Genomic DNA, 19,589 nt, shown 5'->3' on the forward strand with positions numbered 1-19,589 from the left:
TGGCAAACTGTCGTTTGCAATAAAGTTGGCACCGGGTCTACAGCGGTCACGGGGCGGGCAGGCACGCACGACAAGATGTCGGGGACGTCTGTTTACCCAACGTGAGCTTCAAATCCACGGCCAAGTGCGTAAGGCTGACTAATATGAGAACGACGCAAATTTAGCGAAAGAACGCAGGCATTGTTTGCGGCCTCGACCTGAAAACGAGCTACGAATTTTACCACACACACGAGTTCGTGCGAACCTACCGCTAATAGGCAACTGATGGCTCAGACTATCCACGCGCCTGTGTAGTGCAGTGGCAAAGGTTACCGCGCCGTCTGCCAGAAGACATTTGCTGCAAAGCCGGGCGACTGCACAACTTGCCAGAAGGGGGAAAAATTGCGTGTGGTCTAGACTCATGCGTTCCCTTTAACAGTGGACCGAACTGTACAGTGCTACCTGGCGTGATGAGATTCTATACAGATTGACTGCGATTGTCGGGAGCAAAAAATAACGCCGTGTGCGGTGCAGCTAGTTTTAGCGCGGCCAAGTTTTTGCACGCTAAGCGTAATCCTCCGTTTTGCCGGTTGGTACGATTTTTTTTTTTTTTAACCGTACAAGGTGCTTTCCCTCCCGTACGCTACGACGGCGCGGATAAGAACCTCCGCTACTGCCTTTTTTTTTCTCACTCTCGAAAACATCGGATTAGTTTGTCGTCGTCTGCTCCACCAAAATAAGCACCTCGCGCGGCTAATTTTCATTTCCGGCGCTACATAATGAATGATCCGCTCATAGATCACCAAAACGAAGCGCACATGCTCAAAGAAGAAACGGCAAAGGACAAGCATGCGAAGCACACCAACGCAAGAAGTGCCACGCCCAGACGATGCCGGTTCCAGACGGAGGGGAGGATGGGCAATCCCGGCATGCGCCTCTTCCTTTTAAGGAAGAGAGGTCCGCTAAGGAGCAACTGACAAGAAACACACATGCCAAAGCTTGAAGCGAGCAGACGGGGGCGCACCAAAAATAAAGAAAGAACAACATGCCAGGCCTCGCAAGCACACTGCAGAGGCAGGGCTCAGATCAAGGGCACTCAATACACAGACGCCTCGAAACGATGGCACACACACAAAAATAGCGAAATAAACCCAGAAAAGAGGAGGAGGCCCGGTGTATGACTCACCGAGAGTGGGTGCGCTCCTGCACGTGTTACAGAAGCAGCGCAGCAGAGCCTCCTTCACGAGCTCGCTGACAATAGTCGTCGGGGAACCGAAGATCACCATCGCGAAGCCGTTCGCTAGGAGCTTTTGGCGATCGTCGCGAGTTTTGTTGGAGACTTTCTAAAAGGCGCGAGCACGGCGACCAGCAGCGTCTAATGACTATGCGTCAAACAATAAAGCTTCGACGAGAGCTTGGATATGGTCGCTTGCTGCAAGGGAGAAGTCGTGGTCGTAAAATTTGGGGGACCAGAGCGATAGCGCAAGCGGCTGCAGTACAGAAAGGTAACGGCAATCGACTACACTGCACGAACCGCCGAGAACTAACTTCGAGGACGGGGTCTCTAAAGCCTTCTTCCCTTACGAAGAACTGCACAAATGGGAGATGCGCTGGAGCTAGTAGCAGATCGGAGCGCCTAAGAACGGTGGGCTGAAAAACGTAACACCGAGCAGCTTGGTTAAGCCAAGACAAGCAAAAAAGGCTCCCTTCGGATAACGCCCTATCAGCTACAAACCGCGCCCGTGTCTATAACCGCCGCGTCGTCTCTGGCAATCCCCAATCAACGACCACACTGCAGACGCTTCTTCCCTCGACGGATCCCGACGCGACGCTGGCTTCGCGGGGAAAGGGAGGAACGGCGCCGAGGGAAAAGCGAAAGGGGCAGTCGGGATTGGGGAATAACGGGCGGCAGGCGAACCGACGCCGCCTGGCGGGCGGACACGGCACTAGCACAAAGCGCCGCACCCGGAGGCAAGCCGCGGGGCGCTTTCGAAGAACAGACTAATCCCGAGCGTGCCAAGGAAAGGCTTCGTTATGAAATCACGAGTGAAACACGGGCAAGGGTTGGCAAACGTCTGCGAGAGCAACCGAAAAGAAAAATTGTCAGCCTAACCGTACAGTAAATTACACCGCGGCTAACGAAATATAAAAAATTCGGGGTCAATTTACCTACAGCTAGTTGTCAAAGTAGTCATAGCAGGATTATAAGCTTGAAATATACATGTGTGCGAGTACAATGACGTCATATGCAACGCATACAGTGGAATATACTGGATAGAAGCTTTCGTAATGCGGTTATTTAGGTTCTATGAAATCGTTCGATCTTTTGCCCTACACATTACAACGTGGCGATTACTGGGCCCTCAGCAAAGTATGTCAGCGGTTCATCTCGACAGCTTCGCGCATGCTTCTTCACGGGCGCACCTTGCACGCTCAATTCATCAAAGTGAGGCGTCTGAACCTCGCATATCACAAACTTGAGATTTCGTGCACACTGTGCGATTTGCGTGGTACGTTACTGCGATGTCTGCTCGGCGATGAGACGCCGAGCAGACGACGCGGATGCGCGCATCTTCGATGCATGTCGCCCTTCCCATTGGCTAAAAAGTACCGCAGCTTCGGCAGTGCTGCAAGTAACTAGCGAGAGACTTCTCCAGCCAGTACAACCGCGTCGGGGATGTCAGTATCGGAGCACAGGCGCTCCGTGTCAAATTTGACGCCGTTCGCTGCGTCTTGTGTCGTGCACCGGCGAATGTGGACGCATGGATACCGCGCGGCCGTCGCCTTTGTCATGCGATCTTCGGAGCATCCGTGTTCGCCTCTGCCGAATAGCCAGCCGAGCGGAATCGGAAAAGAGAGAGCGGTCAGCACACGAACGGAACAATCCAGGTTCGAGTGAGAAGGCCGAACTTGCAAATAGTGTACCAGTAACGCCCAGCTTTGTTCCCTTTCTAACCAAAACCCCTTCCCGGACTCTCCGACAGTAGCGAGCGGGACCTGTTTTCGCGACAGGCCAGCCGATTGATTCCTGAAATTTGTACCTTCGTAATAACTCAAATGTAACCCTTTTAACAGCTCAGTACTCGCATCACGCGGCACGGCAAAGCAGCCTGCCTCATCGCCTGGGGTTCGGACTGACGTACGCAGTCGTCGAAAGGTGCGATTCTTGCGGCGGGACATTGGTCTCGTTTCGCTTACGTATCACATATTTTTTTAGAATAGTCTAAAGTTATCAGGTATAACGTCTGAAAACCGCACATCAAGTTATACAGGTAGTGGAGTGGAGGACTCCAGATTCACTTTGACCCAGTTTTTTTTTTTTAGCGTACACCTAAATATAAGTGCAGAGGCGTTGCTTTTCTTTGTTTTTCAATTCGCCCTTACATTCGACTTTCACTCGCCGTGGACGTGAATCGAACCCCCGACCTCGTATTCGGCAGCAGAGCACTCAAGTCAGTGGGCCAGCGGGGTGGGGGTCCCAGAGAAAGTCCTACTATACCAGCCCCTCACCCAACTCCAACAAATCACTTAGCTCGGCCACAGCAAAGAAAAAAAAAAGAGAAAGCATTAGCGTTTGTAAAACAGTTTACGGGCATTATTATTCGCACAACGGCACGCGATACAAACAACGCGCAGGTCTGCGGGTTCGCGCAAACGCGAGCGTCGGCCGGGAGACGGTTCCTTCGTTATCCCAATGGTTCCATTCACCCCAGCAAAGGGGGGAGGGGGGGGGGGGCGTCGCCGCCAACAGCGAAAAGCGATGGGACACATAACACACGCCCGAGGCGCCGCGCCGCTCCAAGCAGGCCGGGGTTATAATAGCTCAGAGGGCGATCCTAATTAACCTAACGACGATGGGCCCAGGAGAGGAGAGGCACGCAGGCTCCCCATCCGCCAACAAAACCCAACCAACCAACCGGGTCCCCATCTGGATTTCGTAACCGCTACACGGAATCGACTTTCCATTTCCCCCCCCGCCGCCACCTCGGCCAACGGCCGCATGCGTCCTGTCGAAGCGCGCTCAAATGTGGCGGCATATCGCAGGCGCGTCAGGCGTACGTCAAAATTACATGCAGCGCGCAGCGAGGTTAGGCGCCATCTTTTCATATAGAGAATGCGACCGACGCGCCGCAGCGGCGCGTGCGGGAAAACGAGGCTACAAATACGAAAGTGGCTACACGACGAGGGGCGCCCTGCCTGCGCTGAAAGATTGACTGTCAATCAAGAAAGCGGCAACTCGAGCAACCGCATTTCTTTACTACAACGAGCGTTTTCGCTATAAAGGAGACTTGTACGTACGATGGTGCCCACTTTCCTTCCCTCACGCTACACAAGTGGAATAGGCGGTGCCAGTTTACCACTTGATTACTAATGTCATTAAAATAATGAGTACACTGCCGCGCAAACGCAGAAAGAGGCCCCTAACTAAAGGCTGACGTGGCACCTCGTAACCGGTTAAACTAACTGGTAATGCGGAGCTTAAGCTCCAGAAGTTAATGCAAACAATTTTCGTTTTCAAGTCAAACCCACTTCGTCAATCAACACATGTCACGTGCAAAGGAAAATACCACGTCGACCTGATCACCCCCAGCGACGGCTTCCGAAGAGTAACGGATATTAATCTCGAAGGTCACGCTTTTAACCGTACTGCGGGGGGCCCAACACAACCGCTGACACGTCAAGGCCGCCATTCGTTTTTTTTTTTTTTTAAGGATACCCATTATGCAGCAAACTAATCCCGCGACTACTTCGCTGTAGGAAGAAACCGAGCTCGGCAGCAGCTTCCGCAGCAGTGCACACAACTAGCGACAATAAAGCAACATAGCGATAAGCTCAGGATAGCGCCTTCCGTTTGCCGTGCCTACTCCACTGCGCGAAATTAGCCCGCACTAGAGCAAACAGGAGGGCCGAGGAAAAACAAGTACACCTTCCATCATTGCCATGACTGGCTGCCGAAATTTCGCGGCAAATGCTAAGCGTATTCTCAAGTTACACCAGGTGCCACTTAAAAATATAAAATACCACTTGCCAATTAAAATAACCGTCAGGTCTACAGACACTTAAACCAAGCTAGGACACGGGGAGGAACAGGACGAATTAGCATGGGGAAGTACGCCTATAAGTGAATAAAAAAGTTAAGAGCAAGAAAGTCGAAATAATTTTCGCAATATTTTTGAACTTTTATCAACACGAAGCTCTTGCGAATTTTAGTTTTAATCCCAATCAATTATACATCATAATTAAAACTTAATTCCCCCTATGCTTTCATTACCTTCACTGTCTGTTGGCCTCAGGGTTAATAAAATTCGATATCCTCGATTGAGTGCTTCATTGTGAACTGCAATGCTCGAGTCAGTGTTGAGCTGCCAGTGCAGAGGAGTGTTTTTTATTCGAAACATCATTTTCGTTCTACAAAGCAATTTTTCCAAGTGAATCACTTTTCCGCATATAAAAGTTAAAAGGGCATTTTTTTTTTTATTTACTGACAACAGGTTAATAGCAAACAGGCGAAGCAGCTTAGAAGTTAATATCAACTTGTCGACGTTTTACAAAAGCATACTTCAGCAAGCCAGTATAATCCATGAAGCTCGCACAGGAACATAAAATATAAAGGGACTCCCCTGGGCACGAAATATCACCAATCGCTTCACAGCTTGACGTTACACTACACAGCCTGTGTAAGCCTTTTGTTCAATTTGCATATGATAAAAGTGTTACTGTACAACAGTTTATATTATCAAAAAAGGAAAGGAAGACTTTTTTGTATTTATGTAACTTCCCCTGCATGGTCTTATTGACCGCAGTATATCCTAAATAAAAATAAGCTACAACTGACTCATGCCTTAGTTAAATTTTCAAGCCATTCAAAACACCACCATCATTACTTTGCCATACAGAGATGATGACTAGAAGAGAAACGAGAGCCGAGCTTCCATTTTTCAAACTTCACGCTGAAAACCTTGCACCACTGGTACGTCAGTGCGAGGTCACAAACTTCCAAGGCATTTTATTTTGCACAGTTAGGCTGTTGTACTGTGAAAGTTTGTGAAACTTGCCAAGTTTTGTGTGTGTGTATACTTTAGTGTTGTCCTTCTCTGCTGATCAACCAGACATTTAGAAAATCCATAACCTCTCGGCAAGCTGTTGCAGGATCATTCAAGGTGGCATCGTAGCCCGTTTCATTTCTGCGTATTTGTGGCCTAGCAAGGCTTCTCTCATGGCAAGCGTGGCTTTTCGTTGGTCAACCTACTGCTTGTTCTTTTTAGTGCCGCTTTAACGTCCATCAGCTCGACATTCTGGTTAGCTTCACAACATTCTATAGTTGGCGAGAAGTCAGCAATGCAGTGGTGAATGCCCCGCAAATTAAAACCATGAAGCCAACAGACAATGAAACCAAAGATAGCATGGGAACATTACCTGCAGTTTTAATTAAAGTGAAAAAGGGCATCTGTCCCCATGGGCAAGAGTGGTGCTGGCTAACACTCCCGGAACCAAATTGTGTACACATGCACAAACACCCAAGCAAGTCAATGGGAGAACAGCCGTCGCCAGTAGGTCAATTAATGAAGCATCGTACACGTAATGCTGAAGATGCAAGCTCAACACCCACCGGCGACAAGTTCTTTTCATTTTATTTCCCTTTACCTTATCATTTCCAGATGCCGCTTATAATGACAGGCAATTTCTCCTATCTTTTCCTTGGCTTCACTGTCTACTGGCTTCATGCGAGTGAGGGAAAAAAATAATCCGGGCCCCTCTGTCTCTTCTTTTTGTTCAAAGCAAACATGTACACGAGACAGTCAATGACATCTACAGACACTACCTTCTCTTTCCTCTTTCTCTGTGACCTAGATTGGCCTTGTGAAGTCCCCACTACGTAAAGCTGCTTTTACCGAGCTTGAAGTTCGCTTAGAAACAAAAATAACAAAGAAACGGTGACCCTTCTATGCAACACAGCAACATATTTCAATGTTCTGAAAACGACATTGTCCACTCCCAAGCTATAGAGTCCTCGTGAAATCATGGTATGTCACGCTACCAGGCCTCGAGCAAATGAAAACTAGAATGCACACCAGAATGCAGCTCGATGTTCAGGTCCAGCTAATGCTGTCGGCAAGTCACACAAGTGCATTCATTGCATGTCCATATTGTAATGCTTTATTTCCAAAATAGCTTTTCTATTCTCTATATCAAAACTACACAGCAAGCATCAGCATAAATAATTTGGGGTACGGTCCACTCTTGAAGGAAACAGCATGTAATAATGCCAATATAGCTGAAAAGCTACATTATAGAAACCCGATTTCTAGGGCACATCAGCCAGACACCTACACAGTAAAACATATGTATGTCCTTACGTCATAACTGTAATTGGACGCGAGTTGCCAACTAGGTTCTCTCTTTAAAAGTAGACCATACAGTACATTAGACACTTAAAGTGAAATTCCATGTCCAATTAGAGGTATGGATGCCATTTAATTGTCACCTAGATCACCCCCGCTCGAGCCAATGGAAAAATAACACTCCCTGAAACTCTTCCGCAGTATCACTTGAGCACCGAGGCCATGATACAGGAAGTACCGACCACGACAAAAAGAAATGGATGACGCACGTTGTCAAGCCACAGATAACGGCGGGCGCACCGTAACAGTTGCTACGCAGAAGCCAAAGCGCAGATGCTGCACATCTGCTCGACAACTGCACAAATAGATGCAGCGAGCGAATGTGCTGCTGGCTATATAAACACGGCACGTGACCGTGATTCGGAAGACGCGCCCGATGACGTAAAGTGAGCTGGACTCGCACGACAGGACAAAGGCTCGCTCAGACGAACCCTCGAGAGACCTGCCACTAAATCTACTGCGAAAGGAAAGAAAAAAAAACGGTTGCGCCAAATGACGGTTGCATCGTTGATGTCAGAGGTGTTGCACAAAGAGTTCCGTCGCAAGAATGCGCAAGGTTACGAGAGAAAGTAACAAATAATAAAAAAAGAAGCATGTGGTAAGCTCACGTTCCGAATCGCCGCCTGCGCCAACAGCTTTGACATCTGAAACAAAAGAACACGATTATGAGAACAAAGCGGGTGGCAATAAAGCACAGAAAACGGAACAAACACTAGACATGCGTCGAGTCCCTAACGGACGGCTCGATACTCTTGTAGGGTCAGATAAAGAGCGAAAGCTTTTCGAGTGTCGTTACAAACACTTGTGCAACAAATGCAGCAAGCGCGCGACTGGAGAAAAGAAGAACGAATAAATGCTACGAAGCCTTCGTTAAAGCTTTTATGAAGTATCGCTTCTAGAAAGCAAGAGTGGAAAGTCCTCCCGCCAGAAAAGCTTCAGGCCGCCACTCCCTCAGCAGTTGATCTCGTCTTCGCACACACAAAAACAATTTCGCGCCGCTTAAATTTAACTGTATTTACGTATGCTCAACCGGTCGACATAACAAGCCACTAAGCTTGCTTATTAATTGATCGCGTTCAGATGACATTTGAATATCCATGCGCAGCTGCTACAAATAATGCACTGTTACACTTCGGAAACAAAGCGTTTTGTAGTAGGCTTAGGAAGCGTTCGCACAATTAGCTCGTCGGCGGACAAAGCAAGACTGACACGCCCGGCGAGAACGATGAAATGCAGAAACCTCACCTGCGTTCTCCATTGGAAGTGTTTGCTCTAGCGCACGGAAGAAATACTGAGGAAACGCACGAAAGGCGACAGCGCTTGGCAGTTGACAATGTTTTTATACGAGCCGCCGCGCAACTCGTCACTGGCGTCTATGACAGTTGTCGGGACTCGGGATTGGACGAAGAGAGCGGAACGGCAGCGCTACCTGGTGGAGCTTATTCAGTTTCAGTTTCGGTACCGAGATAGAAGATAAGTGCGGCTTATGAGCGAATAGAACGACTTTCGCAGTGGGTTCCGGCAAAGCAAACGAGGAAATCTTAGCAAATGCTATAGCTACTGTAGTAACAGTTCTAATTACGCAGTTTGTGCAGTGAAACCTGAACATACATAAAAGCATAGTCGCAATCAGGAGAAGCTGCGAGGTGGAATATTGTCCTACTCATGAGCGAGGGAAAGGCTTAATCACAACGATATAACATATCATGGGTCGTCAAAATATACTACTGCACTAAGCATTGCTGTCAATGGTTAGCTGAAGCAGTGGTCGAGGTTCCTGCTTATATAAAATTCCTTGGCAATTCTTCTAATAAAAATTGAATGCAACCACATTGCCAGGCTCCTTTAATCGCCACAACACAAGGTGGCCAACGCGCTACTATGCTATCTGAGATCAACTTACGCAAGCAAACGACTCTGATGAATCAGAAACCGAGCACCCATCTCAGATGCAAAAAACGGTCCTTCGCGTTCTTGTGTTCCGGACGATCTCGAATGCATGCGTCGCGCGGCGACGTTGGCGCGCCTGTGGAGTCCGCAACACACCTATCAGCGCGGGCTCAGTCAGAGCAACAAAAACCAATCTCGGAGGCCATGCTTTCGTGCACTGCCGGTGCCCAAACTACGTCTTGGACACCACGTTCTGTATACCCGTGTTACCGTAGGGTTAGTATGAACAAACTACGTGCCTTTTACCAGTGCAATAAGAATGCGACTTGGGCGAATCAGTTATATTTCATAGCGGATACCTATAAATGTATCCGCTATGAAACACACACACACACTACAGGACAGGAGACAGAACGAAAACGCTTGTTTGTCGATCATACATTCGGTGCTCCGTTTTTTTGTGCGCCAATGTATCTCCTGTCTCACTTTGCCGCTCGGCGTTCTCCCGTCTGTCGATCATGCATCCACACAGCGGGTCCACAAGACGCCTTTTTCTCCGTGTGAGGAAAGCATCTTTCATTTTACTTACACGCTGAGACATCACCTGTCCAGACTTACCAGCATAAAAAAAAGATGGCATTTCTATGTGTATTCTACAAATCGTGGTGTTCACACTTGATACAATAAGTACCACGTAAAAAATAATCTCTCAATTTGGAGAACATGCCTCTGGCCTCCCACACTGCGCGTTCCGTTTGTGCTGCAAGATCTCGGAGGCCAAGAGCGCGACAGGTGCGCGCATGCTGCATGTATTCCAGCCATATCCAACATGCATTCCAGCCATATCCAACAGCTACCGGAGCTACGCTATGTGCATGTCATGGGTGAAATATTTTCCAAGCTGTGGCCTGTCGCAATATTGGAATATTGCCAGTGATGCGCAGGTCTTTATTAGCAAGTTTTGTTAGCACTTCCAGTTTTGCATACCGAAATACGATATATGGAACCATGCTGCGCGACCCCCAGGGACTAACGAGGGAAATTAATTAAATAACAACTATAACGTAAATTTTTGGAAATGTATGGTTAGTGCCATTTGCACAATGCCTTCGCTAATTATGACACGCAGTTGTCCACGCATCGCAATACTGTACTTTGTATTAGACATGCATAGGTTGGAAAAATTATAAGTGTCGTGTTATGAATGATGCACACTGAAATAGTGGGATGGGTCACACTTAATCGAATTTCTGCACATCAGGATGGTTGTAGCTCTCATTTTACCTCATTGGATTGACTAATTGAATAATTGATTGAGTGGCTGGTTAATTAATTAATTACCTGATTGATTGATTGATTGATTGATTGATTTCCCAAAACAAAGGCTGCGGATAACTTTGGTCACCAGCATACCGGGCGAGCACAGTATAAACAGATACTTTTGCATCGCCCGTACACATCGGAATGAGACCGCTGCGGCAGGGAATCGTAATAGCGACTTTTTGCTTGGGAGCAAAACGCCGAGTCACAGATGACGCTTTCCAAGCGGCTGCTTAATTTCGCTTCCCATTGTCAACGGCGTTGCTGAAAAAAAAAAATATCGTGCCTTACAGATACACGAAATGACGGTCTCAAATTTTTTAGCCTCCACACGCAGATACAATTCCACGCATCGGGCAAAAAACAAGAAATCCGATGACAAAGCGGAAAAGGTCGATTCGCTAAAATCAGTGCGTCTTGCGACGCCCCAACCGCCTCGCAGCAAGGTAGAGACAGACGACGAGCGCCGAGCAGAAGACAAGAACGCAGCCGGAGCCAAAGTCCCGCCTCCGGACCACCCATGTGTCGTCGTCGTCTTCCGCTTTTCTTCGCACCACGTCCCGCAACCACGGGTAACTTTCGGGACACGGTTTGCAGCCGACGAGCTGCCGGGTTTCGTCGATCGGCGCGTCGGGAAACGAGCACGAGTGGACTCGCGGACAACGCCGGAACTCCGAGGCCCTCGAGCAACCGTTCTGCGCGTACTCGCCGAGGGGCTTGGGGTCCCGCATGAAGCGCACCACTTCGGCCACGGTGACGACGAACACGTCGTCCATGGTGAGGAGCCAGTCGACGAAGGAGAGGTAACCCTGCCGGCGCCCCGGATTCCGCAGCCAGGTTTCGTGGATGAACACCGGGAACGGAGCTCTGTTGGTGTGGTAGTACCGCTCGAAATTTGACCTGTGTGGAATCGTATAGAGTTGGGTTAACAAAAAGAAATGTGCGTAAAACGCGTCGACGATGATCGTCGATGCAAGCGAACAGACGAACGCTTCTGGGAAGCTGTGCCCGTCATTAAAAGAATGATACGGTTGAAGGCGTATATGCTTGTTTCTTGAGAATGTTTAGATATATAGCGCGAGTTAATTGTTCCATCGAGTAATCCCGCACAGAGAACAGATCGAGCCGTTAACCAGCACATTTGTAGCGGTATAGCATACGGGTGGTTATACATACTATATCAGCAGGTTCGTTATATGTGTGTTTTCGCCAGCGGCACGAGCGATTCGTTGGCTCCCGAGCGGACTTAAAGACAAGTCCCACTTGTCGAAACGTTGGGCTATGCTGCTGTCACCTCGCTCATCGGCTCGAATTTCCGTCTCCCGCCCTCCCCGCGTTAGGCCTAAGCGAGTCGTCCAGGTTCACGTTTTCTTTCTTTTCTACTTTCAGCACGTGCACGCGCCCGTGCGTGCGTGTCAGGCGCACCTGAGGTAGTCCAGCGTGTCGCCCTCCGTGGTCGGCTGCGGCGTGCACGTGTCGGGCATGGCGCAGCTGCTGCCGAGCGATCCGCCGCCGCGCGAGGTCGTCCGATAGAAGCTGTTGAGCGGCACCAGCCACAGGCCCCGGTGGCTACCGCTGGGACACGACGGCACCGTGCACTGCAGCGCCAGGCCGTAGTCCAGCGTGTAGGGGAACACTGGCAGCTTGTCGGTCATCGTGATGTAGCTGCGCGTTTGAAGCAACGAGCAGGCATATATGCGCAGCAGCTGCAGGCTTCTTCGCGAAGAACGATTCCACGCATTTATGTAATAATAAAATAAAGAGTGATGTGTGCCGTATGGCATACGTAAAAGCGCTGCACTGCAGCTGCTGCTGTCATGAAAGGGGAAACTGTCGTTGCGTTGGGGCACGCAGGAGTGAAGAGCTTCAGAATACGGTTTTACGTTTGCGGATAGTGTCTTGGGCTGACAGCGCCACTACGGCTTCAAAGAAAAGCTATATTAGAAACAATTCAACAAAATATACCATTTTATGATAGGAATAGTAATTTTGACTTGCGTGTATTCGCGTTTAATTACAATTTAGAGGTTATTCTGTAAACAGCAAACAATTCGTTGAGCTTAGTTTTGGGCAAACCAACTTTACGTGCCTTCAAGCTTCACCAGCCGCGTTAGGCCTACGAGCCATAAAATCCACAATCGAATTCGGAATCAGTGGCCTCTAATGAATCAATCTTCATAACACACGCTAGTTGAAAGAAAGCGATAACCGCAGTCACTTCTCCTAGCTTGCGAACTTCACGCGTTACCACGAATGGAACCCAGTTTAGTGCTAGATTTGAGCCGCCATGTTTGCTGACGGAAAGCTTTTGCATGGGGCCGCTATTTGGGCTTCCGCTAAATAGGTGAAATAGCATTCCCAACGCAAAACCCAAATGCACTTTGCGTCTCGCGCATGCGCAGTGGCTTCGACGCTATTTCTTTGGGGACGCCTATTCTAAAACTCTCTATTGTCAAATATTCCACCATATTGTCACATTACGCTATGTCTGCGTTCAACGGTATATTTGTCGTTTATTTGTTAAAGGAGAGGAGGAAGAGAGTAAAATTAGTGGTGGCTGCATTGTAACTCCCTAGCTGGGGCGACTGACACCTCATCATCGAAGTGACGACAGTAGCAAACAACGGCTGTTCATGTTTAAATAGACGCTGTTATCTATCTATCTATCTATCTATCTATCTATCTATCTATCTATCTATCTATCTATCTATCTATCTATCTATCTATCTATCTATCTATCTATCTATCTATCTATCTATCTAGCTATCTATCTATTTCATTGCAGGGCATGTAAATAATTCTATTCCACCTCTCCTGTCTCTTTCCTCCTTTTCTGCTCCACCCTCGCATGTTGACTGTTGCTCAGGTGTCGGCAGACGTACAGCTAGACAGTTACAGTGTGGTCTTCAAGACACAAAAATTAAAGGCTCGACTGTAGCGTCCGTGGCTCCGCATCCCGGATGGGCGCCGTGCGACTGCGTAAGCAGCCGGTACATGTATACTCACTCGATGCAGACGGAAGAGTCGTAGACGAATCCGTTCTGCCGCATCATGCGGTACGCTTCTCCGCTGCCCGCCTCCAGGTAGGGCGCCCGCGCGCCCACCATGTCCCGCTCGGGAATCAACGCGTAGTCGCGCAGCAAGTCACGGTTGCCCACGAACTCCGCCTCCCAGCCGGCGACGTCCAGCGTGCGCCAGTAGCTCATGTTGTCGCGGTGCCTGCATGCGAATCGCCCATTCATCGGTAGAGGGTCGACTATAAGTGCCAGCAATGAGGTGGGGCAGGTCTTTACGGAATACCGGGGCTACAATTCCGGAATTGTCCATCTTGTCACTTCTGATTGGCTCAAAATGCCGCCATTACAGAATTCGACAACGTGGCGGAATCAACCGAACAGCACCCCGGGCTACCGGAGACGCGTACTACAGTGGCAACGCTGGTAACGACATCCTTCGACGCTTTGTCGAAACACAATTCGTCGTTTTTTGTGTTCAGGTGTTCTCGTCGAAGCAAAAACACAATAAAAGGAACGCGGCTTAGCCATTACGCCAGTCCCAGGGCGCAGCCAGGAGGGGAGGGGGGAGGAGCTTATAGGGCTTCAGCCTCCCCCCCCCCCCCGATATTTTTTCGTGCTGTCCATGCAAGGCCGACCAAAGCCACCCCCGGCGCCGGAAATCATTCTGGATTTTGTCTAGAATGGTCTTTTTCACGCTCGCGAAAAGACATTTCACCGCGAACATTGCGTACTCAGGCTGGATTTCGCGTCAAGGCCCATGTACCGGGAGCCACATAATTCATGAACATCGCGGTTATCGGCTCTTGTGTGCGCAATGGATGCCCAAGATTTTGAACCACCACCAGGATGGCGCCTTGACTCATCTGATCGGGTGACACAGTGAGGGTGACGAATTCTTGTCTGCAATTGTGATTGGGGACGAATCATGGTGCCACTACTACGAGCCTGAAACACGACGGCAAAGCTTACAGTGGAAACATTCGAATTCACCACGCCCAAAGAAAGCAAAGGCCGTCATTTCCGCCGGAAAGGTGTTGTTGACTTTTTTTTTTTTTCGATCGTCAGGGACCATTACTGATAGAATTTTTGCTAAATCTTGAGAGGCTATTAAGTGTTTCCGACACTGTGAAACGCCGGAACGGCTACGTGTCGCAATCAAGAACAAACGACGTGAAAAATTGACGAAGGGGGTCACCCTTCTCCACGACAATGGCCGTCCCCACGTCGCTGATATGGTTAATACAAAACTGGCAAAGTTCAAGTGGGAAACGCTGCAGCATCCGCCATACAGCGCAGACCTATCGCCTTGCGACTTCCACATTATGGGGCAACCGAAAAAACAGCTCAAGGGAACCAGATTCGTGTCGGACGATGACGTGAAAGGGTCAGTTGCAGACTTTTTGAAGCAGCAACCCAAGGAGTTTTATGAGACGGGAATCACGCGACTCGTTAGTCGATGCGACAGATGTCTAAATGCTCATAGAGACTACTCTTAAATGAAGTTCTCCGCTTGTCATATATACGCATTGGCTCACTTTCATTTGACTCGCCCTCGTATATTTTGCAGAACTCCTGTTTTTTATACGTGCTCTCTGTTGCGACTATAATTTCGGTGCAATTACTCACGATACCCGACCGATCATAGCTGCTCCTGCGTAATACAATGGAACAAATGACAATATCATTGAGATTTTTCACTGGTCGTTGCATATGTACAAGAATGTAAACACGCGGTTCTTGAACGACAGCTTCATTAACATATTTGCCTTCAACTTGTTCATTTCATGGCCTTTACATTCTTCATGTCAGCTGCATGCACTGCTTTGCTGGTTTCGAACTGATATAGTTCTAAAGTTAATAATAATAATATTTGGGGTTTTACGTGCCAAAACCACTTTCTGATTATGAGGCACGCCGTAGTGGAGGACTCCGGAAATTTTGACCACCAGGGGTTCTTTAACGTGCACCTAAATCTAAGCACACGGGTGTTTTCGCATTTCGCCCCCATCGAAATGCGGCCGCCGTGGCCGGGATAGTTCTAAAGTTCGTGTGATATTTTCTTTACTTATTAAATAGACAAAAAACATGGAAGCATTGATATCAGTTATTTTGGGCCCAATTTTTGGCACATACGAGTATATTCTTTTATGAAAAAATACATATTTTGCATTTTTTGACATTGCGTAGCGTCCAAGAATTCATTTGCAGCATCTTTGGCAATGGCAGTGCAATTGTTCATGTATTTGATCCCTTGAAAAATTATTTAAGAGGAAGCTTTAGCTCGGGCCCAACTCCGGCGCGGCCTTTTCAAATACATGAAAAACGCAGAAACGCTTTACGGAGATAACCCCTGGATCGCTTTTAATGAAATTTGTTGCTTTTGAGAAAGTTAAATTCTAGTGTCTCTTGGAAGCGGAATTTCGATTTAGGGCCTGAATCTTGTTCAAAATATGTTGAAAAATCGAAAGTTCGAAAGCAAAAAATAGAAGCACGGCGTTTACAAACTAATAGCTCTGCATCAAGAACGGATATCGCGGCTCTGTAAACGGCATATACTATAACAGTCAAAGCGGACAAACTTGGTGTGTAAATTTATATCTCACATGAATTGGTTACGTTGTGTACAAGTGTTCTACAAAAGCCGTATTTCCATATTACTTAATTTTTTTTGAGATTCAAGTGTAACAAATCAATTTTGTCCGCTGTAGATGTACTATTAGGTGCTATTCACAAAATTGTGATATAATTTTTCATTGTTGAGTTAGAGTTTTAAACTTGATAGTCTCATTTGCCGAAAATGTGCGATTTTGGCCAATTTTCAATAAAGAATTGACAAGCTGAATGAAAGATTCAAAACCAGCCATCATTAGAATTCAAGTTTTTATTTTAAATGCAACAGACCTCGTCAAATTTGCTGCAGTGGTTGCCGAGAAAAACGAATTCCCCTTTTACATGTGTTTAGATAGGAGCACCCGAACTAAAGCTTCCTCTTAAGGAGGAGGCCGAGCTGAAACTTGAGCTCCCCCCTCCCCCCCCCCCCCCCCCCTTCTACGAACGAAATTTCTGGCTATGCCACTGGTCAGTGCCCTCTATTCGGAGCAGCAGCTGGGTAGAATATGCTTGGTCACTGTAATAATATATCTTGTGTTCCCTATGCGCGAAATACATTTCGTGAAAAAGGGACTTCTCAAGCTTCCTGGGGGACGCAACAATGCCCGTGAACCCTAGCAACAGCATTGCAGGAGCAGCCGCACTTGCTTCCGTGTTGACCGCAACAGGAACGACAGTCCAGGGAGGACGAATGTTAGAGAAGGAGCACAGAGAGATAGATAGAGAGAGAAGGGGGGGAGGCGGGGAATGGGTACAACCGGATCCCGATCCCTACGTAGACAAGAAACGGGTGCCCAACCTTAGCCCTCTGTGCTCGTGGCGTTCACCTAACGTGACACGGGAGGCGTCGTCAGAAATCATTGCTCACTTGGGCTCTCTTCGGTAAAGGAATGAGTGAATGAATGACACGTCTCTCTGATTGTATTGCGTGGACAGACACAAGTGGTGCAGGCAAGGTATAACATCATACACGACATCACGACTTTCGTATGCCGTCAACATCACCGCCAAAATACCGTCAATGAACGCAAACAGCACACAGATGGTACAGCACACAACCAATGGCATACACGACTCACGTGATCGAGTGGACCGCGATCTCGCTGCCCACGCTGTGGAGCTCGTGCACGAGCGAGAAGTCGGTGTCGGCGGCCGACACGAAGAACGTGGCGGCCAAGTTGCAGCCGTTGGCCCGATTCCGGCGCCTTCCCGGGCCGAGCAGCTGGCGGTAGAAGTCCATGTTCTCCACGTGGACCGCGTCGTCGAACGTCAGCATGACGAACTGGGGCATGCTGCTGGCGCTCAGGTTCGCCGGTGGTCGCGTGCCCAAGCAGAAGCAGTTGTCGCGCAAGCTGCACACGCTGGGGTCGCACGGGGTCGCAGATCCCGCGACGGTGGTTTCCCAGGCCCACGGCACGATGAAGAGGAGGCTTAGCACGTACCTCGTCATGGCTCTAGCTCTCCCCCTCCGATTCCCCGACGATCACTTAATATGTAGCGCGAATTGTACTTGTAAGTATTCAGTCAAGCTGAACGGGAGCGTGCACAGGTTCTGCAGGTTCTGCAAGCGTGCAGGTTCGATGAGTCTATACCTTGGAATCACAATGACTTTCGGCTCGCTTCTATAACAGCAGTTGTTGCTGAAAGCGTTCGCATGTGTATGTACACAGCGTGACTTAACAGAGGCACAGACACTTTCAAATTTGCAGGCTTACGAGACGGTCGGCACTTCGCACTATATCCTATGGGACCCCGCGGTGACGTAACTGCTCGGCTTTACCACTAGACCACGGGGAAATTCCAAAAGGATATCACGTGATATTTGGAGCACCTGCCTGCCTGCATCGGTATAAACGTGCAACCACTAGTGAAACGGAATCCGCTGCGGGAGTTATGTACTGTACATGTTCTGTACGGATGACGCGCAGTGAACCGCAAGCGCTTGTCGCCAACAGCTGGCGTGGCGCGGCCTTTTACGCGGCTGATGCACTGCCGGTGTCGTCAGTGCATGGCCGCTATACCTTCCGGTACCGTCTTCGCCGCATGCCAGCTAGTGTGACATGAAGGCTAATCAGCGTGCCGTTGGTAAACAGCACGCTGCAAACGACCAGTCGCTGGTTGACTCCTATACCTGAACGAACAATTTAAATAAAGCCAGCCGCGGGTATGTATGTATGTATGTATGGATGGATGTATGTATGGATGTATGTATGTATGTATGCATGTATGTATGTATGTATGGATGGATGGATGGATGGATGGATGGATGGATGGATGGATGGATGGATGTATGGATGTATGGTTGTATGGATGGACGGTATGAGCGCCCTGTTGGGAACTCGGCGCTGACGCCCGTTGTTGCACCTGGGTCGCAAGCCCCAAGAGTAGCGTTGGCCTGGCGGCCTGGGGTACAACTGGAAGCATCCGAAGGTCCCGGCAAAGCATGAGTCGACTGGTAACAACAAAACAACTTGTTTATTCTAACATCGCAAGGAGTTGGCGGTCAGGTCGACCGAAGTAGAGAGACGGGAGTGCACGTTAATCAACAGAAGAAATCGGAGCCTCTCTTGGCGTCCGGGGGCAGCTGCTTTTATACTCTCGCAGTTGAGGGCAAGAAGGAACCCCTCTATAGACGAGCACGTGACTGTGCCGCTCGGGCACATTGGGATGAGAAGGTGGCGCATACGTCGTGTCGGCGCCGGTCAGACCTCCTCGCTTCACAGTTGGGGGAGCTCCTCTCCCCGGCTGCCGCGCTTCGACAAGCGTGGGCACCAACATGCACATACACACACACACGCACACGAAGACACGTGGCATTGGAACATGCCTGGACGCGCTTGGCGGGGAGGCGTAGCGGCGGCGCCGAACGGGCCAAAATGTCTGCCGCTTTGAACGAAGCCCCGGCGTCCGTTGCATCCGCGCCGGCTATACCGCGCGTCGTAGGCGAAACGTAACAGACCGCCCCGCCGGGGGAAGGAGATCCCGATGGTCAGGGGACTGCATCCGCTGTCCGGAGGGATGTCGCTCGATGATGCTCATAACCGAAGTCGGGCGTCCCTCGACGTTTCTTGAGCGCAGCGCACAGAGAAGGCCTCGTTCTCTCGTTCAGGTTCGCACAGGACACTGCAAAGTGACTTCGGGAGAGTTCACATTTTTGTTCTCGTTCCCGGCCAGCGTTAGAACTACGCTGAAACTCAACCGCTCAGTCAGCAAGCACGGCACAACCCTCACTAAGCCCTGCCAGGCTCTTTCCCCTTCTATACCACTGCCTAGTTCCTTACAGTAGTCTAGCAGCACTCAGAACGCGTCCACAAATTGGAAAATTGCACTAGAAAGCACATCATCACTTTGAAACACTAAACAAAAGCAA

At 49.1% G+C, this 19,589-nt stretch overlaps 1 protein-coding gene across 1 annotated transcript in view; it reads right to left on the reverse strand.

The window, feature by feature from the left end:
* The window catches only part of LOC142557523 (chitin deacetylase 8-like), a 42,252-nt gene extending 24,490 nt beyond the window's left edge, over nt 1-17,762 (reverse strand). Inside the window, exons 1-5 of the mRNA XM_075669435.1 lie at nt 17,299-17,762; nt 13,599-13,811; nt 12,018-12,257; nt 11,302-11,492; nt 7,991-8,026 (exon numbers count right to left, since the gene is read on the reverse strand). Of these exons, the coding sequence (XP_075525550.1) occupies nt 7,991-8,026; nt 11,302-11,492; nt 12,018-12,257; nt 13,599-13,811; nt 17,299-17,669 (1,051 nt within the window). The 5' untranslated portion in view covers nt 17,670-17,762. The remainder of the gene's footprint in view (nt 1-7,990; nt 8,027-11,301; nt 11,493-12,017; nt 12,258-13,598; nt 13,812-17,298) is intronic.
* Nucleotides 17,763-19,589: the final 1,827 nt, after the last annotated feature.

Source organism: Dermacentor variabilis, chromosome 9, assembly GCF_050947875.1.
Source record: "Dermacentor variabilis isolate Ectoservices chromosome 9, ASM5094787v1, whole genome shotgun sequence".
In the NCBI taxonomy this organism is placed as follows: Eukaryota; Metazoa; Arthropoda; class Arachnida; order Ixodida; family Ixodidae; genus Dermacentor; species Dermacentor variabilis.